Genomic DNA, 19320 nt, shown 5'->3' on the forward strand with positions numbered 1-19320 from the left:
TAAGTGCATGGTCCAATCCTTAAAGCAGCAGTTACAGACAACAGTGTTAATTACTAATTTTTGACAACAGTATTTCCTGTAAAAATTAATGTAGCTGACAATTTAGTCTGTCACCACATGACCTGTTTTTACCTGGTGAGAAATTATGTACCTGTATGTCATTTGTAAAAGTCATTATCTTGACGAATTATCCTCTACTTATAGAAACTCACTGAACTAACAAAAGAGCCCAGGTATATGGTTTAACAGCCCTTCAGCTAAAAAAAAATGAGACACGTAATTACTGCAGGGGCAGGTATGACAAGCTGTTGTGGCATGCAAGATGACTGTCAAGTCTTAACAGGTCAAAACACAAAACAAGATTTTATTTGTCCCATTTGAGGCATCAGAACAGTGCAAAGACCATTTTTATTTGAATGGCACTGAAAAATTATGCAGCATGACAATTTAACATTTCATGTTATTTAACCTTATACGGAGAGAAAATCCATTTGTGAGCAACTGTGTCAATTGTTATCAGCCAAATCTGTCCACAAGGTTAAGCTTACAGGAGATCATTTGGGAATTCAATATCAGCTCAAATAAAACTATATGAATAGCTTGAAAGTTAGCTGTACAGTTTTAATGAACATGTGGCCTGACAGTTTGTCAAAAAAAAAAAAAACAAATCAAAACAAAAAAAAAACCCAAACTAAAAACTACATGCTGCACCAGGATACTTTGCTGAGAGCTTCTGGCAAGTTAATTTAAGTTGCAGGAAATACAAATTCACAGATTTCAGCTCAAAAGATGCTGTCAATTATATTTACAAGCTTTAATGTAAAGTCAGAGCTATTTTCATTTAAAAAAAAAAAATCTACTGCAGCTATTGACAGAGAAATCAGTGCAATATCGCTCCACTTTTTTAGGGACAGTAAGAGAAACAGCTTAATCTCCTTCACTCCAAAAATAATGTTCTCTAGAAGGAAAACCAAAGACATATCACTGTTATATTCAATAGCACTGGTATTATCAGACCTAACTTCATTCCTCTTTAGAAGCAAGAAACTGTCTCAGAAGGATACTCACATGGCCCAAGATTCTCTCTCCAGCACCAAACATGCAAGTAGCCATGGAAAGACTTGGGAAGCTCAACCAAGACAAGAAGTTGTAAGTGGCTGTTCAGGAGATGCATGAGGATAGCTATACAAGGAACTGCAAGGGAAAAGCCCCACTGGCTTAAAATATACATCTAGGAACTCAAACTTGTATTCCATTAATAAATAATATGGCAAAGACTTCAATGGGAAATACAGGTATTCTCTGAAGAAGGATTTTAAAATGCTGTCAGCAGGTAATCGTGGTCAGTAAGTAGAGGCAAATAAAAGTAAACAAAAGGCCTTATCAACAACCAGCTTGCAAACTTAAGGGATGCTGAATTTAACCTGTGGTACAGCAGTAACAGTTTTACTAAGTGACCTGCATCTGCTGGAAGATTGTGACTGCTTCTAGCCAGGAAAATTGCTATCATTACCCATACTCCCATCACCAAACAGCACCGTGTAGCGTATAACGGTATATTTGAAAAGCATTCAGCAATTGCTGTTAATTCAGAATAATCTCTTCTTAAGGAGCCCTGCATTTCAGTAGAGCGCATGACTGAGGTGGTACTGGGCCTATATTAATTACCTGCTGGTGTCTTGGTGACATGTAGGGTGTTAATCATGACTAATAGGACTCTAATTGCCTAGTTCCAGCCTACCTAACATTCCTTCTTTTCAAGATATACTTTCACTTAAGCTGTTTCACTTTCCCTGCTTATCAAAAAATCCTTAAAGAAGAGGTGGCTAGAGAGGCACATTTGCAGATCCATCAAGATCAAATTTATTCCTTTCCTTCTCTTTTTAGGTTCCTAAATCAAGCGTAGGATTTTTTTTTCCTGGCATCTCTTTCATAGGCGCTCTGAAGGAGAACAGCCAAGTTCCTGTGGAAGCAATTTCAGTGTTACTTTGTTTCAAAGCAGTTACATATATAATATATACAATGTTATATTTAAAACTGAACCTACTGTATGATAAGATTCAGTTCAGTTGAATAAATATTTCTTTTATCTCTCCCACCCACTTACACAGCAGCAGGCATACTTCCAGGACACAGAACGCACGTCTCTGTTCAAGTACTGAAATGAACTCTTACAATGCCCAATCACACATTTGTAAAGGACAGTCAGCCTTCAGTTCTAAAAAGGAAAAGTCTACCCCATTTAAACCAGAAAATTTCCTATATTCATAAAGAAAACTTAATATACTCCTTTGAAAGGTCAGGGGCATCTTTTCATCCAATAAGGGAAAAAGAGGTGCTCTAGTGTTCAAAGGTATGATTTATCAGTAGGCTGTAGAAACTCTTGAAAAGCATTCCAAGCCAGGTACCTAAAATGAAACTAGCTTCAAAAAACATGTTTTATGCTCTTTACACATCATAGTATTGCTAACTCATATAAAGGCTGTTAGCTTAATCACCAGTTTGTATACATAAAATATTTCTTTTGAGGATAAAGCTTGACAAGCATCAAAATATTCCTAGGAGTATTTTGACTCTCAGCTCAGATACAAAGACAGTATGGCTCAGATTACTAGAATTTAAGCTATAGTGATTTGACCATGGAAGTGCGCAAAGACTGCAGCAAATAATAAGTAAAGCAATGAATATTACCAAATGGCTTATACTAAGCCATTTTATATTTTCTTCAAGCTTAAAGCACACGAACAGCTGCTCTTGTTCAGCTGATGTGCAGTAGGAAGTTGTTAAACTGGTAATTCCATCATGATCCTGAACCTCCTTTCTAATTAAACTCCTGTAAACTGGTGTACCCATCCCTTAGTGGAAAGGGTATTGGAGGAGGGAATCTGAAACCATCATGAGTCACAGACATGAGGAAAAAAACAACTTTGTTACCAAATCTGATATTCTGATAAAACAAGTTTCAAAAAAAACTGATAGCCTCTAAACAGAGGTCATTTCACGTCCCACCCACATAAAACTGCATGTGATGCATCATAAGCAGACCACTTTAAATATAACACAACAATTCATTCTGAATATTTTGATCTGAGCTTATCCTAGTGCTTGGCAGAAGAACAAATAAGGAATGTTACATGCTGTGTGGCATTTTATTTTTGCCTTTAAATTACTATCCAGTAAAGACTAAGCACAGTAAACACAGACCCTATATTTACATGGACCTCATAATACTAATGGCCCATATTTTTGCTACATTTTATTGGAACTAATATATGCTCCTTTGTGGTTCGTTGGGGTTTTTTTTTTGTCCTCCTCAATAGAAACAAGTCTGGATTATTCATTCTTCTGCATTCTATTCTGTGTAATGGTCTCTTCAAAAGATAGTCTACATATTTCTTTCAAACATTTGTAAAAATAACCTCATCATACATGAGAAAGATACACATCTTTCTTCTCCCCTGCCCTCCCACCCCCAAATCAGACGTAAGGTTACAAGATCTTCAGTAAGCCACCCTTTTCTGTTCTTGCTGAGTTTGAAAATATAACTGAACATTTCTCCAAAATGAAAATAATAATTCTTTTACTTTTATGATTGAAACCAGTACTCTGAAAACAGACTTGCAAAGTGGCACTCTTCATAACAGATAGTTCCCTGTGTGAAACTGAAGTCTTGCCCATGAAACTTATTGAAAGACACTCTACTACTATCGACCAGATGACGACTTCTGCTGGTTCTGGTTTTGGTTTATTAGAAGTATTTGAAGTATTATTAGAAGTATTACTATCTGCAACAACAAATCACTCAAATTGGCATTTACCAAAATTAAGAGGTAGCCACAAGTTCCTCTCCCATTGCACGATGACCGCTTTCATGTTCTCATTCTCTCTCTCTACTGGCATAAAGAACCAGTGGAATCAATGTCACGTTACTGGAAAAGAGAGCCCGCTCAATGACATAAAGAAACAGGCCCTGTATTTTACTCACAGGATAATAATTTCACTCTAGTCTGCATTAACAAGGCCTCAATGGACCCCCTCAATGAGTCAAGCTTTGGCCATCGCATGTTAAAAATATACATAGAGGTGAAATGGAAAGAGTCTAGAAGAGCAAGAAGAATGGTAAAATATTTAGAAAGCACTGCCTCCAAAGAAAAGTTTATGATGGTCAGTCTAAAGAAAAGAATTAAATTATATGAACGAGAACAGTTTTTCAAAACATAAGACTGTTACAGCAAAACTAGCAACAAGTTGCTTTACAAGACAGCAGAAGGAAGTACCAGAAATTGGTCTAGTACAGACCAAGGAAGATTTAAGTCAGATCCTGTCTTTCTAAGTAGAAAGGCTATTAAAGCAACTAGAACAAACTACCTAAGGATTGTTATAAAGTTTCCACTGTTAGATTGAATAGGGTCTGGCAAGACTAGATACATTCAGTCACTGTTCCACTTTACAGAGTTCAACAGGAATTATTTTTCACTGTATTCCCTGTAACCTCCCATCCCTTCTTCCTTTGTGCTCCTTTAACATACCCTCCAGTCCTGCCTATCCAACTGTTTGTGGGTCATACCACAAGCAAAATTCAGAAGCTGACCATCTTGAAAAGCACACGTCTGTTTTCATACACTGTGGGACTTCTCTGGGTTTTGGTGTGTGGCATGTATTCATTTTCACACTACAGGATTCAACAACCCTGCAAAGTTTTTCCACCAGTTGACCCTGTAGGTGATGAGGTACAGCGTGAATACTCAAAGCCCACGTTACCAAACATTGTACTGTAGAATGACTGCCTTAATAGTAAGTTTGGACAACTTGAGGATCTTCTTTTCTGAGGATGTCTTAGGGAAATTAGCTGCTTTTTCAGCCCATTTTGACAGCACATCAAGTCAAGTGCGCTGTTAACTCTTATGCCCATGCCCCATGACACCACACAAACAGAAGCACGTCTGTTATACTTTAGATGGCAATCTATGCATGAACAGTAAAAGCCACAAAGGAAAGATGTACCCATATTGTGTGTTCACATCTATATAACATGCTTATTACTACGCAAACCTTATTCTTGAATAATTTCAGAAAATCAATGCAAAAATTATACTTACTAAAAAGGATTCCGTTCAGGATTTTGGACTTCGTGTTAGTTGTACCTAACAAAAGTCTTTAAAAGGGAAAAATATGCCAGGACAGAGCTTTGTAAAAATACCATTATTTGCGATTTTCTCTTCTGCTATCTCTCGTGGAAACCTCTTGCTCAAAAGCAAGATACTATGTTTATTGGTAGGTACAAAGCAAAGCTCTGTGTAATGTTTTCCCCAGGCACCAGGGAAATGTCCACTCCCAACACAGCCATACGTTCCCACACTTAATACACTAACCCAAAGTATTGTGTGAACACAACAGCCAACAGGGTCATGTGATAAACCAGATCCTTGAAGTGATCCAAGCTAAAAACAACTCAAAAAAAAAAAAAGCCAATAGGAGGTGGGGGGAGGGAGTGCTGTGTTGTTGGTTTTTTATGCAAGTTCAGTGATCTGGTTTATAAAGCAGTCCAGCAAACAGTTACATCAGCACAACTGCAGGAACAGAGAACTGAGGCAGGGCATTAGAAAAGAACACAACCAACTTTATCCCATGCTTACCCCAATCACATCCCATTCTCCCTGTATCAGGCTGACCTCTAAAGCCTATAGCAAATCCACAGTCCGAAGAAAACTGCAGGAATTTCTTCTCTGATATATCTATGCTCAGTACAGGCCCTAGGTATAAGGCTGACTAAATACATGCTGAAATGCATACACATAATGTGGGAGCGTTACTCATGCATAAGCTTCTTATAGTAACTAACTCTCCCACATCATGTACTGTGTGTAGCTAATGCCTATGTGGAAATTGAAAAAAAATTATATGTAAGAAAGTTGATTTGCCTTCTGAAAACATTAACTTTGACGTGCCGTTCTTAAAACATGAAAAAAGTGATACTGCATTAAGTCTGACATTTAATTTCATTTCTAAAAAGAAAAGAAAAAGGAAGAGAGATGAGAACACAGGAAAACGTGACATAATATGTAAATACATCAGAAACAGTGGTATAGCATTATGTGAAGTGAATGCCACTAGAGATGAATGATAAAATAGCTCATTCTAAATAAAGGACAAATACTAGAAGAAAACCAAGAATGTACACATTCATGTACCAGCTGTCATACTGTTGGGGGCTGGGGGAGAACCTATTAAACCAAGAACTGAAGAAAAGAACAAATGTTCTTTTGTATTTAACTGATGTAGTGATAACAACCAGTGCTGAGGGCCTTCCATGTTCATAGTTCATGCACTAAATGAACGTGTTTTTTCTCTTCAATCACGGATTACACCTGACTTTTCTACCCACCCTCCCCCCCAAAAAACATACAAGTGAGAACACAACAGTGAGGAGCAGAAATGAACAGCTCTTACTCAGAAGTTCCGAATGCACTGTAAGGAAGCAATCTCCTGTCCACGCTTAGATCAAGTAAGCTACTAATGAAAGAAGCTTGTAACTAACCTGCCCCTTGAGAAAGACCAGTGAGCTTGGCTATAGCATTAAGTACTCATTTATAATTAAGCTTTCATAAATACACAATGTAGCTATTTTAATAACCAAAGAGTGTTTAGCAATTCTACGTTACTTAAACATAAAGCACTCACACCCTTTTCAAACACCATAACACATATTAGAAATTAATTCAATACATATTCTTACTATGTATAACCTGAAGAGACAGAGTAACACACTTGAAATCCCATGAAGGATATCAGAATAAGAATCATAACCAGCTACCTAGAAGCTGAAGCTCCAGTTTAGCACATTAGCCCAAATATAAAAAAAGTTGAGAGACTGTATTATACTGGATCTAGGGTCTTCATGATTCTGTATTCCTACAAGATAAAGTCTTAACCATTACCAAAATTTGACAATATCTCCTAGCACTACTTATTCCTGGCATATAGACAAGAAGTTGAGAACTAGAACTAATCTCAAGAGCATGCAACACATTTATGGAGAGAATACAGTTTTAACTAAGCCTGACAGTCTGCGCTAGGTTTCTAAGTTTCCAGAAATTCACAGTAACAATTTTCCCACCTTGGCTTTCAAACTTAAGCAAAAGGACTTGCATCAATGTACTTGTTTTAATCCATAGTGTTTGGTTCTGCTGTAATACAAATAAACACTACATATCTAGTAGTAATAATGCAAAAAGGATGAAAGTGACAAAGTAAGAAAAGCTTAATATTCATTACCAGTCATATTACAAGTATATTCAGTGTCAACACTAAAGCACAACTATATTGCGATAAATTAAAATCCACTTAAAAGCCTGTCTTCTCAGTACTCAAGTAACCTCAAACTTGCAATATCACTCACAAGGCCATATTATTTACATAATCATCCCCAACATCATCAGATATATCTTCAGTCAGATAATCTGGTGCTGTGGAAAAGTAAAGCCCTATCAGACTCAGGAGCTTTAAACCTGGAGATTTCTGGCCTTTAGTGAGTCCTGTATGAGGAAGAAACCTAACACCAACTTTTCCTCCCCATAAACACAGAAGAGTCAGCATTGCCAACGATGGGATAAAATGCATCCTCCTAGGCAGCACCTACAGCCAAAACAGTGTGCTGCCTGTTAAATCCAGTGTGATATTATGCATCAAAAGTACAAGATTAAGGTCATTAAGGTGTGTCAACAAGACATTCTGCTTTAAGGACGAATACTATGATCAAGTAAGAAGTCTATTAGGGAATCTCTGACACACCTGGATTTTGCCCAAGGTCTTCCACAGTGATAAAAGAGATTTGTGCAACCACCAGATTAGCAAGATAGTACATAACTTCAGACAGTTTTTTCACTATGTACACCCATCATCAGAACAGAAGTAAACAATTCCCTTAGAAGTAGGTGACAAGAAATTAATCTTGCAGAATTAAAAGACTTATGGTATTACCTAAGATACAGAAGGTTTAGTAGTAGAATATTTTGTTTCAAGTTGGTAATATGTCTTATTTCTAGGCATTTAATCAAGCATAGCTAAAACCAGCAGTGACCCTATAGGATTCAGCAGCCAATAAAAAGCTATTAATTTCAGCCTAATGCCCAATAAAAGCAATTAATTTCAGAATACACAATTGCAACAGAAGTTTTCAATGCCAAATACAGCAACATGGTTTTGTCGCCTGTAAAAGCAGCAAAATAACTGCTAGTAATCTAGCACTGGGCAAGAGCAGAAACTAGGGCATAGGAGCAAGAAGAAAAACAAGTGAATTACATATATCACCTGTTATGCAACTAGTTTTAAATTACCAAATATCTACACCAGATCTCAAAAGACAGTGGAAGGAAAATCTACTCTGTCCATCTTTAGGATTTGGGGTTAGAAAACATTAAGGGCAGGAAGGTATGTTTTCTAAGCTTGTGTTTGTTTTATTCTAACTGAATGTGATGGGTTAGCCCTTGGCTGGGGGCCAAACCACACACACCCGCTCACACAATTCCTGTCCCCATCCGAAGACAGGGGAGGGAATTAAAGGGGTAAAGGAAAAAAAGGACTCGTGGGTTGAGATAAGAACAATTTAATAACTAAACTACAATAATATTGAAAATAATACTATATACACATATACAAATGAGTGACACATAGTGATACTGCCCCCCCACCCGATGACCAAGGCTCAGCCTGTTCCTCGCTAATGATCCCAGAGCAGGGAGAGTCCCGAAACCGCACTCACGGAATGGAGATAGCAGTCCAAGCGTCCCAGACAGAGAGCTGACCGGGGTAGGGGGGAAAGGCCTTGGGAGAGTGGCCACCTGGAGCGAGATGACCCGGAGTAAAAGACACAGGGCCGATCTTCTGGAGGGTCCTCTGGGCATGACATGTATGTTATGGAATAGATTATTGGCCACTTTGGGTCTCAGTCCTGAACCTAAGATCAAATCCTGGGCTAGTAACTGGGGCCGCGCTCCCTCCCAGCTTCTCCTGTTTGCAGACAGGTAGAGAAGCTGAAAGACCTTGGCAGCAGCATAAACATCACTTTTTATCAGCTTTCTTCTGAGCACAAATCCAAAACACAGCCTCTTGCTAGCTGTTATGAAGAAAGTTAACTCTGTCTCAGCTTAACCCAGGACACTGAAGTTTCAGCTTAAGGTACAGCTGATCAGAGAAACTGATTAGCTCTGCGTGGGATGGGCAAAACATTCATGCTAGATATTGGTTGATTTTAAAAAAAAGCAGCAGCAGCTAAAAATTTCTGCACAACTGGCCACTAGCAAGGTACAGAGACTGAGCAGGAGAAAGTAATTTATTCGGCAGGCTAGCAGGAAAAAAACACATTAAAGCAAACAGAACATCTTAACTGGAGATCATGGTTTCACATTTAGAAGCAAATCTATGTAATGTAATTTGTAAATGTAAATTGCACTAAAGTATCAGAGAGGGGGTGGTACAGAGGTGGCTGACAGCATCAATTTTAGGCAGAGTAGACCAGCTATTTTATTGTATTACATAAGGTTTGGTTGCAAAGCCCATTAAAGTCCACTGACTCTTCATTTACTTCAATAGTCTTTGAATTTGACCCAGAATTTAAACAGCACGACTACACGCTCTGTAAACACATGGTCTGAAAAAATTCCAGTTTGCAGATGAGATTTCCCATGTGAGAGTTGAACCACACTGACAAAATAAGTGACTCTGCACATTACATCTCTTTCGTCGCAGAAAATATTCTGACTCTTACCTGCACATTTTCTTCTGTAACTTGAATTTCAGCAGTGTAAATATAATCAATAAGCATCCTCAGAGTCCAGCCATCAACTTCCTTTATTCGAACTCTCTTTGCTCGGCTTTCACTCATCTCACCTACAAATACAGTTTATTAGTCAAGTAAATTAGATGTAAAAGTTAAACAGTAATTGTTCTGCCAGCAGCAGAACTTTTTGGGTATGATCAGCTGTGACAGTAAAACAACTTTAATAATAAAAATAATAATTCAATTTCTTTCCTTCCTCCCTCCAACGAAAAAGGAAGACTCTGTTGTTAACATCATGCGAATGCTACCTGGGTTAATGCTTTTACTGTAGGTGACCTATTTTCTCCAGCGTACAGTATCAGGAAAATGTTATCAGACCTAAACAAGACTTTTCAAATGCATACAAAAACATTTTGCTGGCAAAGCAAGCTATTAAAATACTCCAGCTTTATTAGCTTCTTAATCAAAGGAACATTCCAAATGCAGTCTGAAGTCATTTTATTTAAAAAAGAAAAATTATATCCCCACTGAAGAATTAACATACATATTTCTTTGCCTACTTATTATTACTTTAGCAATTTCACCTCTGTTACAGATCTAACAGTTAAAACTCAAGCTAAGACAAAATGGTAAGCCAGAAAACTTGTTGAATCTCATTTTGTGGAGGATGACATATTGGCCATATGCCACAACTGATCTTCACAGAAAGGCCTGCAAAATAGCTTCTGCCTTCTAAAATATGATGTTTCTCAAAACGCAACATTTTGTTTACATCTGAAATAACTGCCCAAAGATACATTTTGAAATAATGATTACAAACTTCTCCAAGAGTACCAACACACCTGGTCATCTCAGACCTTTAACCCTTTTTGCATTGACTTGCACTGGGAAGCAAAACATGAACTACACCAGTTATGTTGGCAGATATATCAGCTTTGACTTTGAAAGAGTATATCCCAGTCTCTGGATACATCTATTTCTTACTCTTCTATATTGGACACATTCTTATTTCTTTCCACTAGGCATCTAGAGGTAAGGGTATTGATGAGGTAACAAATTTAATTGTATACTACAACAGAAGCAGACAGGATGAGAAAGTGAATCAGAAGCTGCTTATCATTGATGATACTTCCTTATGAAGCACATATGCATTTTCATTGTTTGTTACCCTGTGGTCTCCAGGATTGGTCCTAAACAATGCATTTTATCCAGTGCATTTGGCAAAGGGATCATCACTGAGAAATTTATTGTTATTCACGCCTTTTTTTGAGCTGAATGGGTAAGGAATGGCATTTTAAATCAATCCTTTAAGTGGTAGGAAGTGCAGAAGACCAGCAATGTACTACTACTTAATGGCAGCACAGGTTGCTAGCATTCCTGAAAGCAATGATAATGGACTACACCAGAACTACCAAAATCTAGACTCCACAGAACTTCCTTTTTCCAGCTGGTCTTCTGAAATATATCCCTACACCTTTGAAAGATGATTGCAGCATGTCTCTGCAGGGTCCTGTATTCCAAGTTTTCTACCTCCAGTTTGACACAGATTAAACCTATTGATCTTCAGAGCATGCACGCTGCAAGTTATTTATTATGCAAGCTGCTGTGGAGGTGGTCTTCGGGGAAAATCATGTGTGTGGGAGAGCAGAGTTTGATATTCTGCAAGCACATTAGGTTTGTTTTCAGATTTTGTGTTAAGGCTTCTAGAGCCATGGATAGGCACCTTCTCTGTTTAACAACAGAGCCTAGAATATACCAAAAAAAAAACCCCAAACCAAACCAAAATCAAGGACAGACATGGAGTCTTACTGTGATTCTAGATCAGGCCTCCTATGAGACAGACTTGTTTGACATATCATATGCAGGAAACCACAAATTCACTCGCTAGGCAGTCTCAGTCTAGACTTCAACCTGCTGAAGAACTCGGTTCGTGACTGGGAAGTTGCACTACCATATCTCCACAGAGCTGTTAGTAACAGGAAAGCGTATTGCTAACAGAAAGGAAAGCACTCAGCTGATCCAAGCTCCCAAGCAAGAGCAGCAAAGCACTAGTTGAGCTGAAGTTACTAAAAGGCTATCTAAAAAGCTTATATGGTTCCTCACAAAGTAATGTAAGGAAGGCTTTTCTTTTTTTTTTTTCTTAAACAGAATTTTACAAGTGGAGTTTGGAAGCAAAGAAAGCAGCTAATTCCCTAAGGATAACTGCCTTGGCAGAAAAGAAAATTAAACTCAGGTCACCCTTGTCCCAGGTTAGGCCCTAGGGCCAGTGAAGTGTTCCTACACTGATGTTCTATTATCCTTTCCTCTAGTCATTTAAGCATATTTAATTCAGATCACAACATATATTTCTGAAAAATTTCACTGTATTCAGAAGGAAGAATTATTCCTGGTAACATAGTCCCCGATGTTTAATCTTTCTTTTCCCTCTACTTATAATTGTTACTAACTTTAAAAGGCAGTAACTTTTTCTTTCTCAGCATTTAACAGAGCTACTTCTACCACTGCAACAGGTGGAAACAGAAAAAAGCCAAGGCAGAGGGTTTGATCTCAGTTAATGCCATACCCCATCCTGCACAGCAGTCAGTACCTAACGACTCAGAGAAAGATGGAAATAACCTGTAACCATGTGTCCAAATATAAGCTTCTAACTTCTAATAAAGAAGTAACCCTGAAGCATAAAAGTGCGAATTTTTTCCTGTCTTTTCAGTCACTGTTTTATTCTGGATGGAAGAAGATACTTTTCCACTTGGTTGTAGCTAGTTAAGGGATCAAACTTGCTTATTGAACTTGCAGATTATTGGATGAAAACACAATTACCGCTGAGAAGTGTGAGTTGCAGGGATCATGGAGATAACAATTATAATGAAATTCAGGATTTTTTTCTGTGGGGAATGGTTGAAATGCACCAACACCACAGCTGGGCCCTGCTGAAAGCAGCCTACGATAGTAGTATAAAATCTGTTGATAAATCAGCCACAGCTGAATTCTGTTTCAATTCCCACCAATTTGGTTCATGGACTACAAAAACATCACCACAGAGGTATGGTTTAAATGCTTCCCACGCATTACTCAGGTGAGCATTCCCAACTCCCGCACCACCTGCGGTCAAAGACAACCCACATTTAAAAACCTAAGCAAAAAAAAAATTTAAACGGGACTGAAGCAAGGAAAGGACCAGGACTTCATTGATTGCCTCTGGAGACGAGCCACAGACACTGCTGCACTGACACTCCTAACGGGTCATAAACTTCTCCATAGAAAGGGCAGTCAGGGCAAGCAGAAACGTCTTGCATGCCACCACAAGCATGATATAAAACTTATAGTCTGATTAAAGAATATTTTCAATGTGACAGTCAACAACAGTTATTCTTTAATGTAGAACTAATGTAAGAGGCTTGTGTCCCTCTGTTACTAAGGCGATGAAAAGGAACTGTAGAAGCAGCTGATTTCATTCTAACTTTAAAGAAAGCAGCAAAAATTAAGAAAGAATGTGTCAAGTCACCTGGAATGTTTGTCTCAACTGCCAATGAAAACTTGACTAACTACTAGAGGAACAGATATTTAATTTTACACACAAGTTTAAAGCATTGACTCTTCTTCCAGCGTTGGGTGTATCAAAATATTTGCACACAAAATCAAGAATAATCAGCTGCTTCCCCAGGAGACAAGAGCATTTCAAATTTCATCAATCGTCCAGTTGCATACAATTAAAGTTAAAGCTCTGATTTGTTTGTATGCTGGCAGGCCAAGAGTCACATTTCTGTCTCCACCTGAGCTGGTGGTGAGAAGCAATACAATGCAGAGAATTACAATGCAGAGAATTCTTTTAAATTCAGACAGTAAACGTTAACTACCAAACTGGCACAAGATTTGAGAAGGAACAGACAAAACTTCAGAAACTGATTTTAACATGCATTTAGTAGCATTCTCACTTTGACACTGAATTCCCCATTATTTCAATGTGATTTATAACCATTATGGAATTAAACCCACAGCACAGGAATTCAGCTGGAGGCTCCTGCGAACCTCACAAGCGCTCAGCATGCCTGTTGAAGCAGCAAAGCAGTAACTTGGCCAGCATGGAGCAAGCAAAGGTAGAATCAAGCCTGCACAGAAAAGTTGTGGCAGTGATGCAGAGAACATCTGCCATGGAGTATTACCCTAAGAATGCCAAAACATGCACTCCAGCTATAGGCTGCCAAACCACAGAAAGCTTCCATATTTATTAACAGCCCAGAGTACTTGGGGTCTGAAGAACGTAGCAGCCAGTAGTTGTTAAAGGACACAATTTACCCCAAAATTCATATGAAAGTTGTTTTAACCTTCATTTGGACAAGTGAGATTACTAGAGCCTTAAGGGGTATAACAGCTCTACTATTCCTGGCTTACTTAATAAATAAATTTGTTTAAATGAAAGAGACTTTTTACAGCATTCATCATGCTAACAAAGAATAAATTGTCAGTATTTCCTTAGACTGCAAAAAAAAAAAAAAATTAAGAAACCCAAATGTTCCCATTAGCTTACCTAAAAATTAAATAAGATCCTAAAAAGCAAAAGTCATTTAATTTTGTGCTTTCAACAGCCAGACTGGATTATAACATAGTAAGTATTGAAACATTTGGTACCTGTAAACATGGCATGGAAGTAGGGGCTGCAGGCGGCTAGCACAACTCTATGCGCTGCAATTTCCATGTCTTCAGCTACTATCGTCACATCACACAGCAAGTTTTGACTATTTAGAAATATCAGAGAAGGCAATTTCACATAAGTGAACTACAACAGAAAAGCATATAATAACACACACAATTTATTTTCCCATGCCCTCAAAAGAGGCAAGCAGACAATGTTGATGAAGCATTGTTTTCAGATGTGTTACACGACCACACGGCTATTACTCAGTTGGATTACAGATGGTGCTTGGGTACATAGAACTTTCTAAAAATCAAACAACTGAATTGTGATTTCTTGTACAGAAGTTCTCCGCATTGAACAACCAAAATTTTTATCAGTCCAATTAATAAACCTTCGCACTGGAAGTGTAGGCCTCTTTGAAAAGCTATAATAGAAAAAAAGTTTGATAGACACAAATGCTAAAAAACTGAGGTAAGAAATAAGACTTGAAAAATAACAAAAAATCCAGACTTCAGTTGTGATGCCTCTGTCACATTACACTGCACGCTCACGCCTACTTAATTGTTCAAAACCACTACTCAATCATCTCTATATTTACTGTTTTCCAAGCATTTCTCATACACAGCCCATGCACACAACAGCAATCATTTTTCCACTCTGACCAGTTTAGAATTTATAATGGGTAACTTCTTATCTTGCCTGACTTTTTACCTTCATTACATCCATTTGCATTCTTGTCCTCTGCAACTGTAATACATATTTTCTCCCTCTTCCATTGCAATAAAATAATACGTAATTTATAATCATTCCTAACACAGGTGTTTCCAGTGCAGTTTACAGCTATTCCAGTTCAACCCACCACACCACGTACTCTTTTCTAGATGTGAAGAGGAAGGGGGAGGGAAGGGAAACACAACACCAAAACACTGCAGGTTCCCAGCATCTAAATAGCCATAGTCACAGGTGCCTTTTATTTCCCTCTCGGGCTAGCACTGTCCCTGTAGAAGTAGCATACAGCCACCAAACTCAGAGTCAGGGCAACAAAGGGAAGAGGTGAAAGAGTACGATTTCATGGAACATATTCCTTAGGGACAGGGCTAGAGCTGTATGTCAATCCAGTGACCTCTATTCTCAGTACTCTTGCAAAAATTTTCACCTTTCCTGAATATATACTGCACTTAAGAGTGCAGACCTTCTGATAGTTTGCAACCACCACGCAGAGCTGTAGCAATGACCAGGGTGAGCAGTTGTGTTTTGGTCTGAAAGGGAGCCTGAGCTCTCAAACTGCCCAGATATTCACCTGAATCTCAAGAAATCATTATTTCTCAGCCTCTGCAATCATTCAATTTATTTGAGCGCAGCCTCAAGTAAGAAGGCCTTGTGGAGGCCACACACCAGAAATTTTGGTGGCCACAACTAACCTTTGAGACCATATTGCATAGCATATTGCTTAGAAAATTTTCCCCCTTTTAACTCTTAATACCTACAGCAACTATCTAAAACTCAAAAGTTTAACCTGCAATATGGTTATTATAAAAAAAACCGTATAAGGTAATGACCACACCCAGATGAAACATAGAATTCAGAGGAGCTTGAGAACAACCATTACATTTATTACACAAAAATTAAAAACAGAAAGCTGCAAATAAGAGGTCAGACACACAGCTTCTTCAGACACTTGCACTTATCCTGACAAGAGGAACAAAAGGTTTTATACTTAGCTGCACATAAATACCAAAGATACTAGTGAAGCCAGAAGCAACAGAATTACATCAATGCAGAACTCCAGCTAATTAATTACAATGTGCATTTATAGACACAGTAACTTAGAGGTAGTCTGGATACATCCCTAGTCTGGAACTGCAATAGGTGAATGAATATGCCCCGCATTACTACGAAGCTGACAAGCTAAACAAACTACTAAATAAAGAAACAAGCTTGTAAACTTAATCATGTACTCTGCTGCAAGCATCGTGTGGCTTCCACAGCAACTCAGAACCTTCATTTCATGAGGGCACACCAATTTATTTTAGAAAAGCTTGTGTTCTGAAGTGATATTGTACCATTTTGCTTGTATAGAGCGACTGAATGAAAAGAGCTGTGGGGGTTACACCATCTTGGCAGAGGAAATGAGAAAATGAGAAATGGGGGGGCATAAAAGTATAGATTTAAGAACAGTACCTGTTCAACAATTTGCAGGTTATTCTTCATTGGTTTATATAGAGAAAGGTCATTACCCACATCTTCAAAAGACTTTGGTAAAGTCTTGCTTATAAAATTAGAATTTTAAGAAATACAGGTAAGGTCAAATTCCATTGTGATAAAAGCAAATTATAATGAAGAGCAAAGACAGGCATCAGAGGGTAATTTCTTCATATGTCAAGAACTAATTAGCTATACTAACGATCTCTCTGACTCAGTGTTGAGGTGATGGTGAGTAATGAAATGACAAAAATTACCAAGGACAAAATCACTCAAATTTGTCAAAATTTGAAGGCACAGAAAAACCCTCTTATGAGCCAAAACAGCAACTTGACAGTAGCCAAAAATCTAATATAGACTCATAGACTTAAGCATTCCAAACCAAATGTATTTTTGATGCTTAAGCAGATGATTTCTTCACTAGTTATCCACTTTCTGGAGAGTATACCTCTGGCAAATACCTGCTTGTGCTACACTAATGAAAAGAACTGAGATGGAAACCACTTTAAAAATTTAGTCAATAAAATTGAAAATATCACCTACTTGATTAATATTAGGCCTTAATTTATAGTAACAAAGTCTGAAACATTTCTAAAATACTTCCATTTATTATTTCAAACAAATAAATGTAAATATTAATGTTTATAATCTTATACAATTAGCACTTGCCATTTTAAAAGCTGTACTCATCTTAAACAGTTAACATTGCTGCATCAGCTACCTTATTTAATACAAACTAGAGTTAAGGTTTGCATGGCACTGTTCTTGTTCCAACTTTAACTATTCATACATGTAAGACAAAATTGCTCAAATTGCTTCTACAGCAATTCAAATTTAAGTAACCATGGAAACTAAAGTATATTCTGAAAATAATCCATGGCCTTTAACAATGCGCTCTGCCGGAAGACCATGTTATCTTTTACTCACAATACAACAAAAAGCAGGTAAGGTCTCCGAGTTCTGAAACTGTTGTAAGACTCATTGTGGGAAACTGTTTCTTCCTCTAAACTCTTGCTCATCCTTAGGAAGTCACGGCTACTGGTTCTAGCCAGGCTCTGTTACACTCCTCGAGACACTGAATCGGGTTACTGAGATACTTGAAGAAGTTAAGGGTGTAAGTAAGGTGAAGCAACAAGTACAACTCCTTCCAGCATAGGGTAACTAGAAAAATAGTCTCTGCTCTTATCTTACCACTAGCCTCAGAATATGAGAGTCTTTGAGCAGGATTTAAGTAACTTATAGTCAGCACATTATTTTCTCCAATCTTCCAGTACAGTACAGACTGTCACAGCCAGATAAAATACATTGATCTGATCACAGTATCTACCCTAGTATTAAAGATTTACCCATATGGAACAGCGAAGATCAAAGGCAAACGCATACTTAAATAGGGTATCAGTTGCTGTCTGTTTTTCAGGTGAAGCTTCTCCAGTTTTCAATCTTATACAGGAAACAAAAGAGGACTACAGGATTTTCACACCCTCTGGTATTGCCTATGCTAGAGAAGTGTTTTATTTATTTAATTTCTCCACTGTTACTCTTAGTTATAAAGCTGAATTACTGTCAGTTATATTTGTGAGCCCTAATTACCAGAGCTCAGTTGTGAGCTCTAATTACCAGCTGTCACAGTTTTCAACACCATCTCACCTACTCACATGTAGAAAATCAATCAATCCGGGTGGGTGCTAAGAACAGCATCAGCACGTCTCCCAGTTTTACAGAAATTGATGGTAGTATCACTCAAGGTCTTACAAAACATTACTGAGAAAAGTTACTTTCAACATCTGATTTGAGAGTTCATCAATTTCCCCCAGGAGGCAAGCAAAAGATAACTAAGAAAAGAAAGTGTACTGTCAGTTGGTTTACATTTGTTAGACTGTGACCTATGTCTCCACACTAGAAAATTTTAACATTTTTCCAGTTCACAGCCTACCACAAAAATCAACAACCGGCACACAAAGAGCCTTAGGCTCAACTAAAGAGTCACTTTTCATCTATCCAGGACCAACTACATACAAGATAGGATCGCTAGCTGTAATTCCATAAATACAACCTCTAAGTATTTTTCAGGTATCACAAACCTAGTTTTCATTAACTTATGAGGGGCAAGAGCATACTGCACATATTACAGCTATCATCACATGACTTTCATTCAGCTATCACTCCACTGTATATTTAATCCTTATCAGCTACACTTCTCGAACTGCATGTTCTTAATAAATAAACTATTATTATTAATGTAATAAATGCAAATGAAAAGCAAGAACTCCAGGCAGATGTATTAAGTGAAGTAATACCTTCTTAATTCATTCATAACTTTAAAAGCTTTCTTCATGTGCCACGGATTTACTGTAACAGGACAGTGAATTTCAGTGTTATCATCTTTCAGATCCAAGGGCTTCTGATGGCAAAGTTTGGTACATCTAGAAAGAAAAAGAAAAAAGGAAAGAGTTAATACTTCCATTTAACGTCCAGTTCTGTCACTTATTTTCTCCACTTTCATCTTGGGGAGGAAGAGATTTGCACTTTAATTTTTTAATCCAAGCAATTTTACTTTCCCTATTACCAAGAGTGTGAAGGAGTAGGTAGAATTCCCAAGGAAGCAATAAGTTGGTGACCGACATTACAGAGGCTGACAGAGGTATTCAGGGCTAACAATAATCTCCATAAGGAAAACATGAAGATGATGCCTTAGGATATTTCCTAT

At 37.8% G+C, this 19320-nt stretch overlaps 1 protein-coding gene across 1 annotated transcript in view; it reads right to left on the reverse strand.

The window, feature by feature from the left end:
- Positions 1 to 19030, reverse strand: part of KLHL2 (kelch-like family member 2) — a 59757-nt gene extending 40727 nt beyond the window's left edge. Inside the window, exons 1-3 of the mRNA XM_010077927.1 lie at positions 18911 to 19030; positions 14405 to 14511; positions 9767 to 9888 (exon numbers count right to left, since the gene is read on the reverse strand). Of these exons, the coding sequence (XP_010076229.1) occupies positions 9767 to 9888; positions 14405 to 14511; positions 18911 to 18948 (267 nt within the window). The 5' untranslated portion in view covers positions 18949 to 19030. The remainder of the gene's footprint in view (positions 1 to 9766; positions 9889 to 14404; positions 14512 to 18910) is intronic.
- Between the last annotated feature and the right edge of the window lie 290 nt (positions 19031 to 19320).

Source organism: Pterocles gutturalis, unplaced genomic scaffold (genome assembly GCF_000699245.1).
Source record: "Pterocles gutturalis isolate BGI_N339 unplaced genomic scaffold, ASM69924v1 scaffold17838, whole genome shotgun sequence".
NCBI classification, from domain to species: domain Eukaryota; kingdom Metazoa; phylum Chordata; class Aves; order Pterocliformes; family Pteroclidae; genus Pterocles; species Pterocles gutturalis.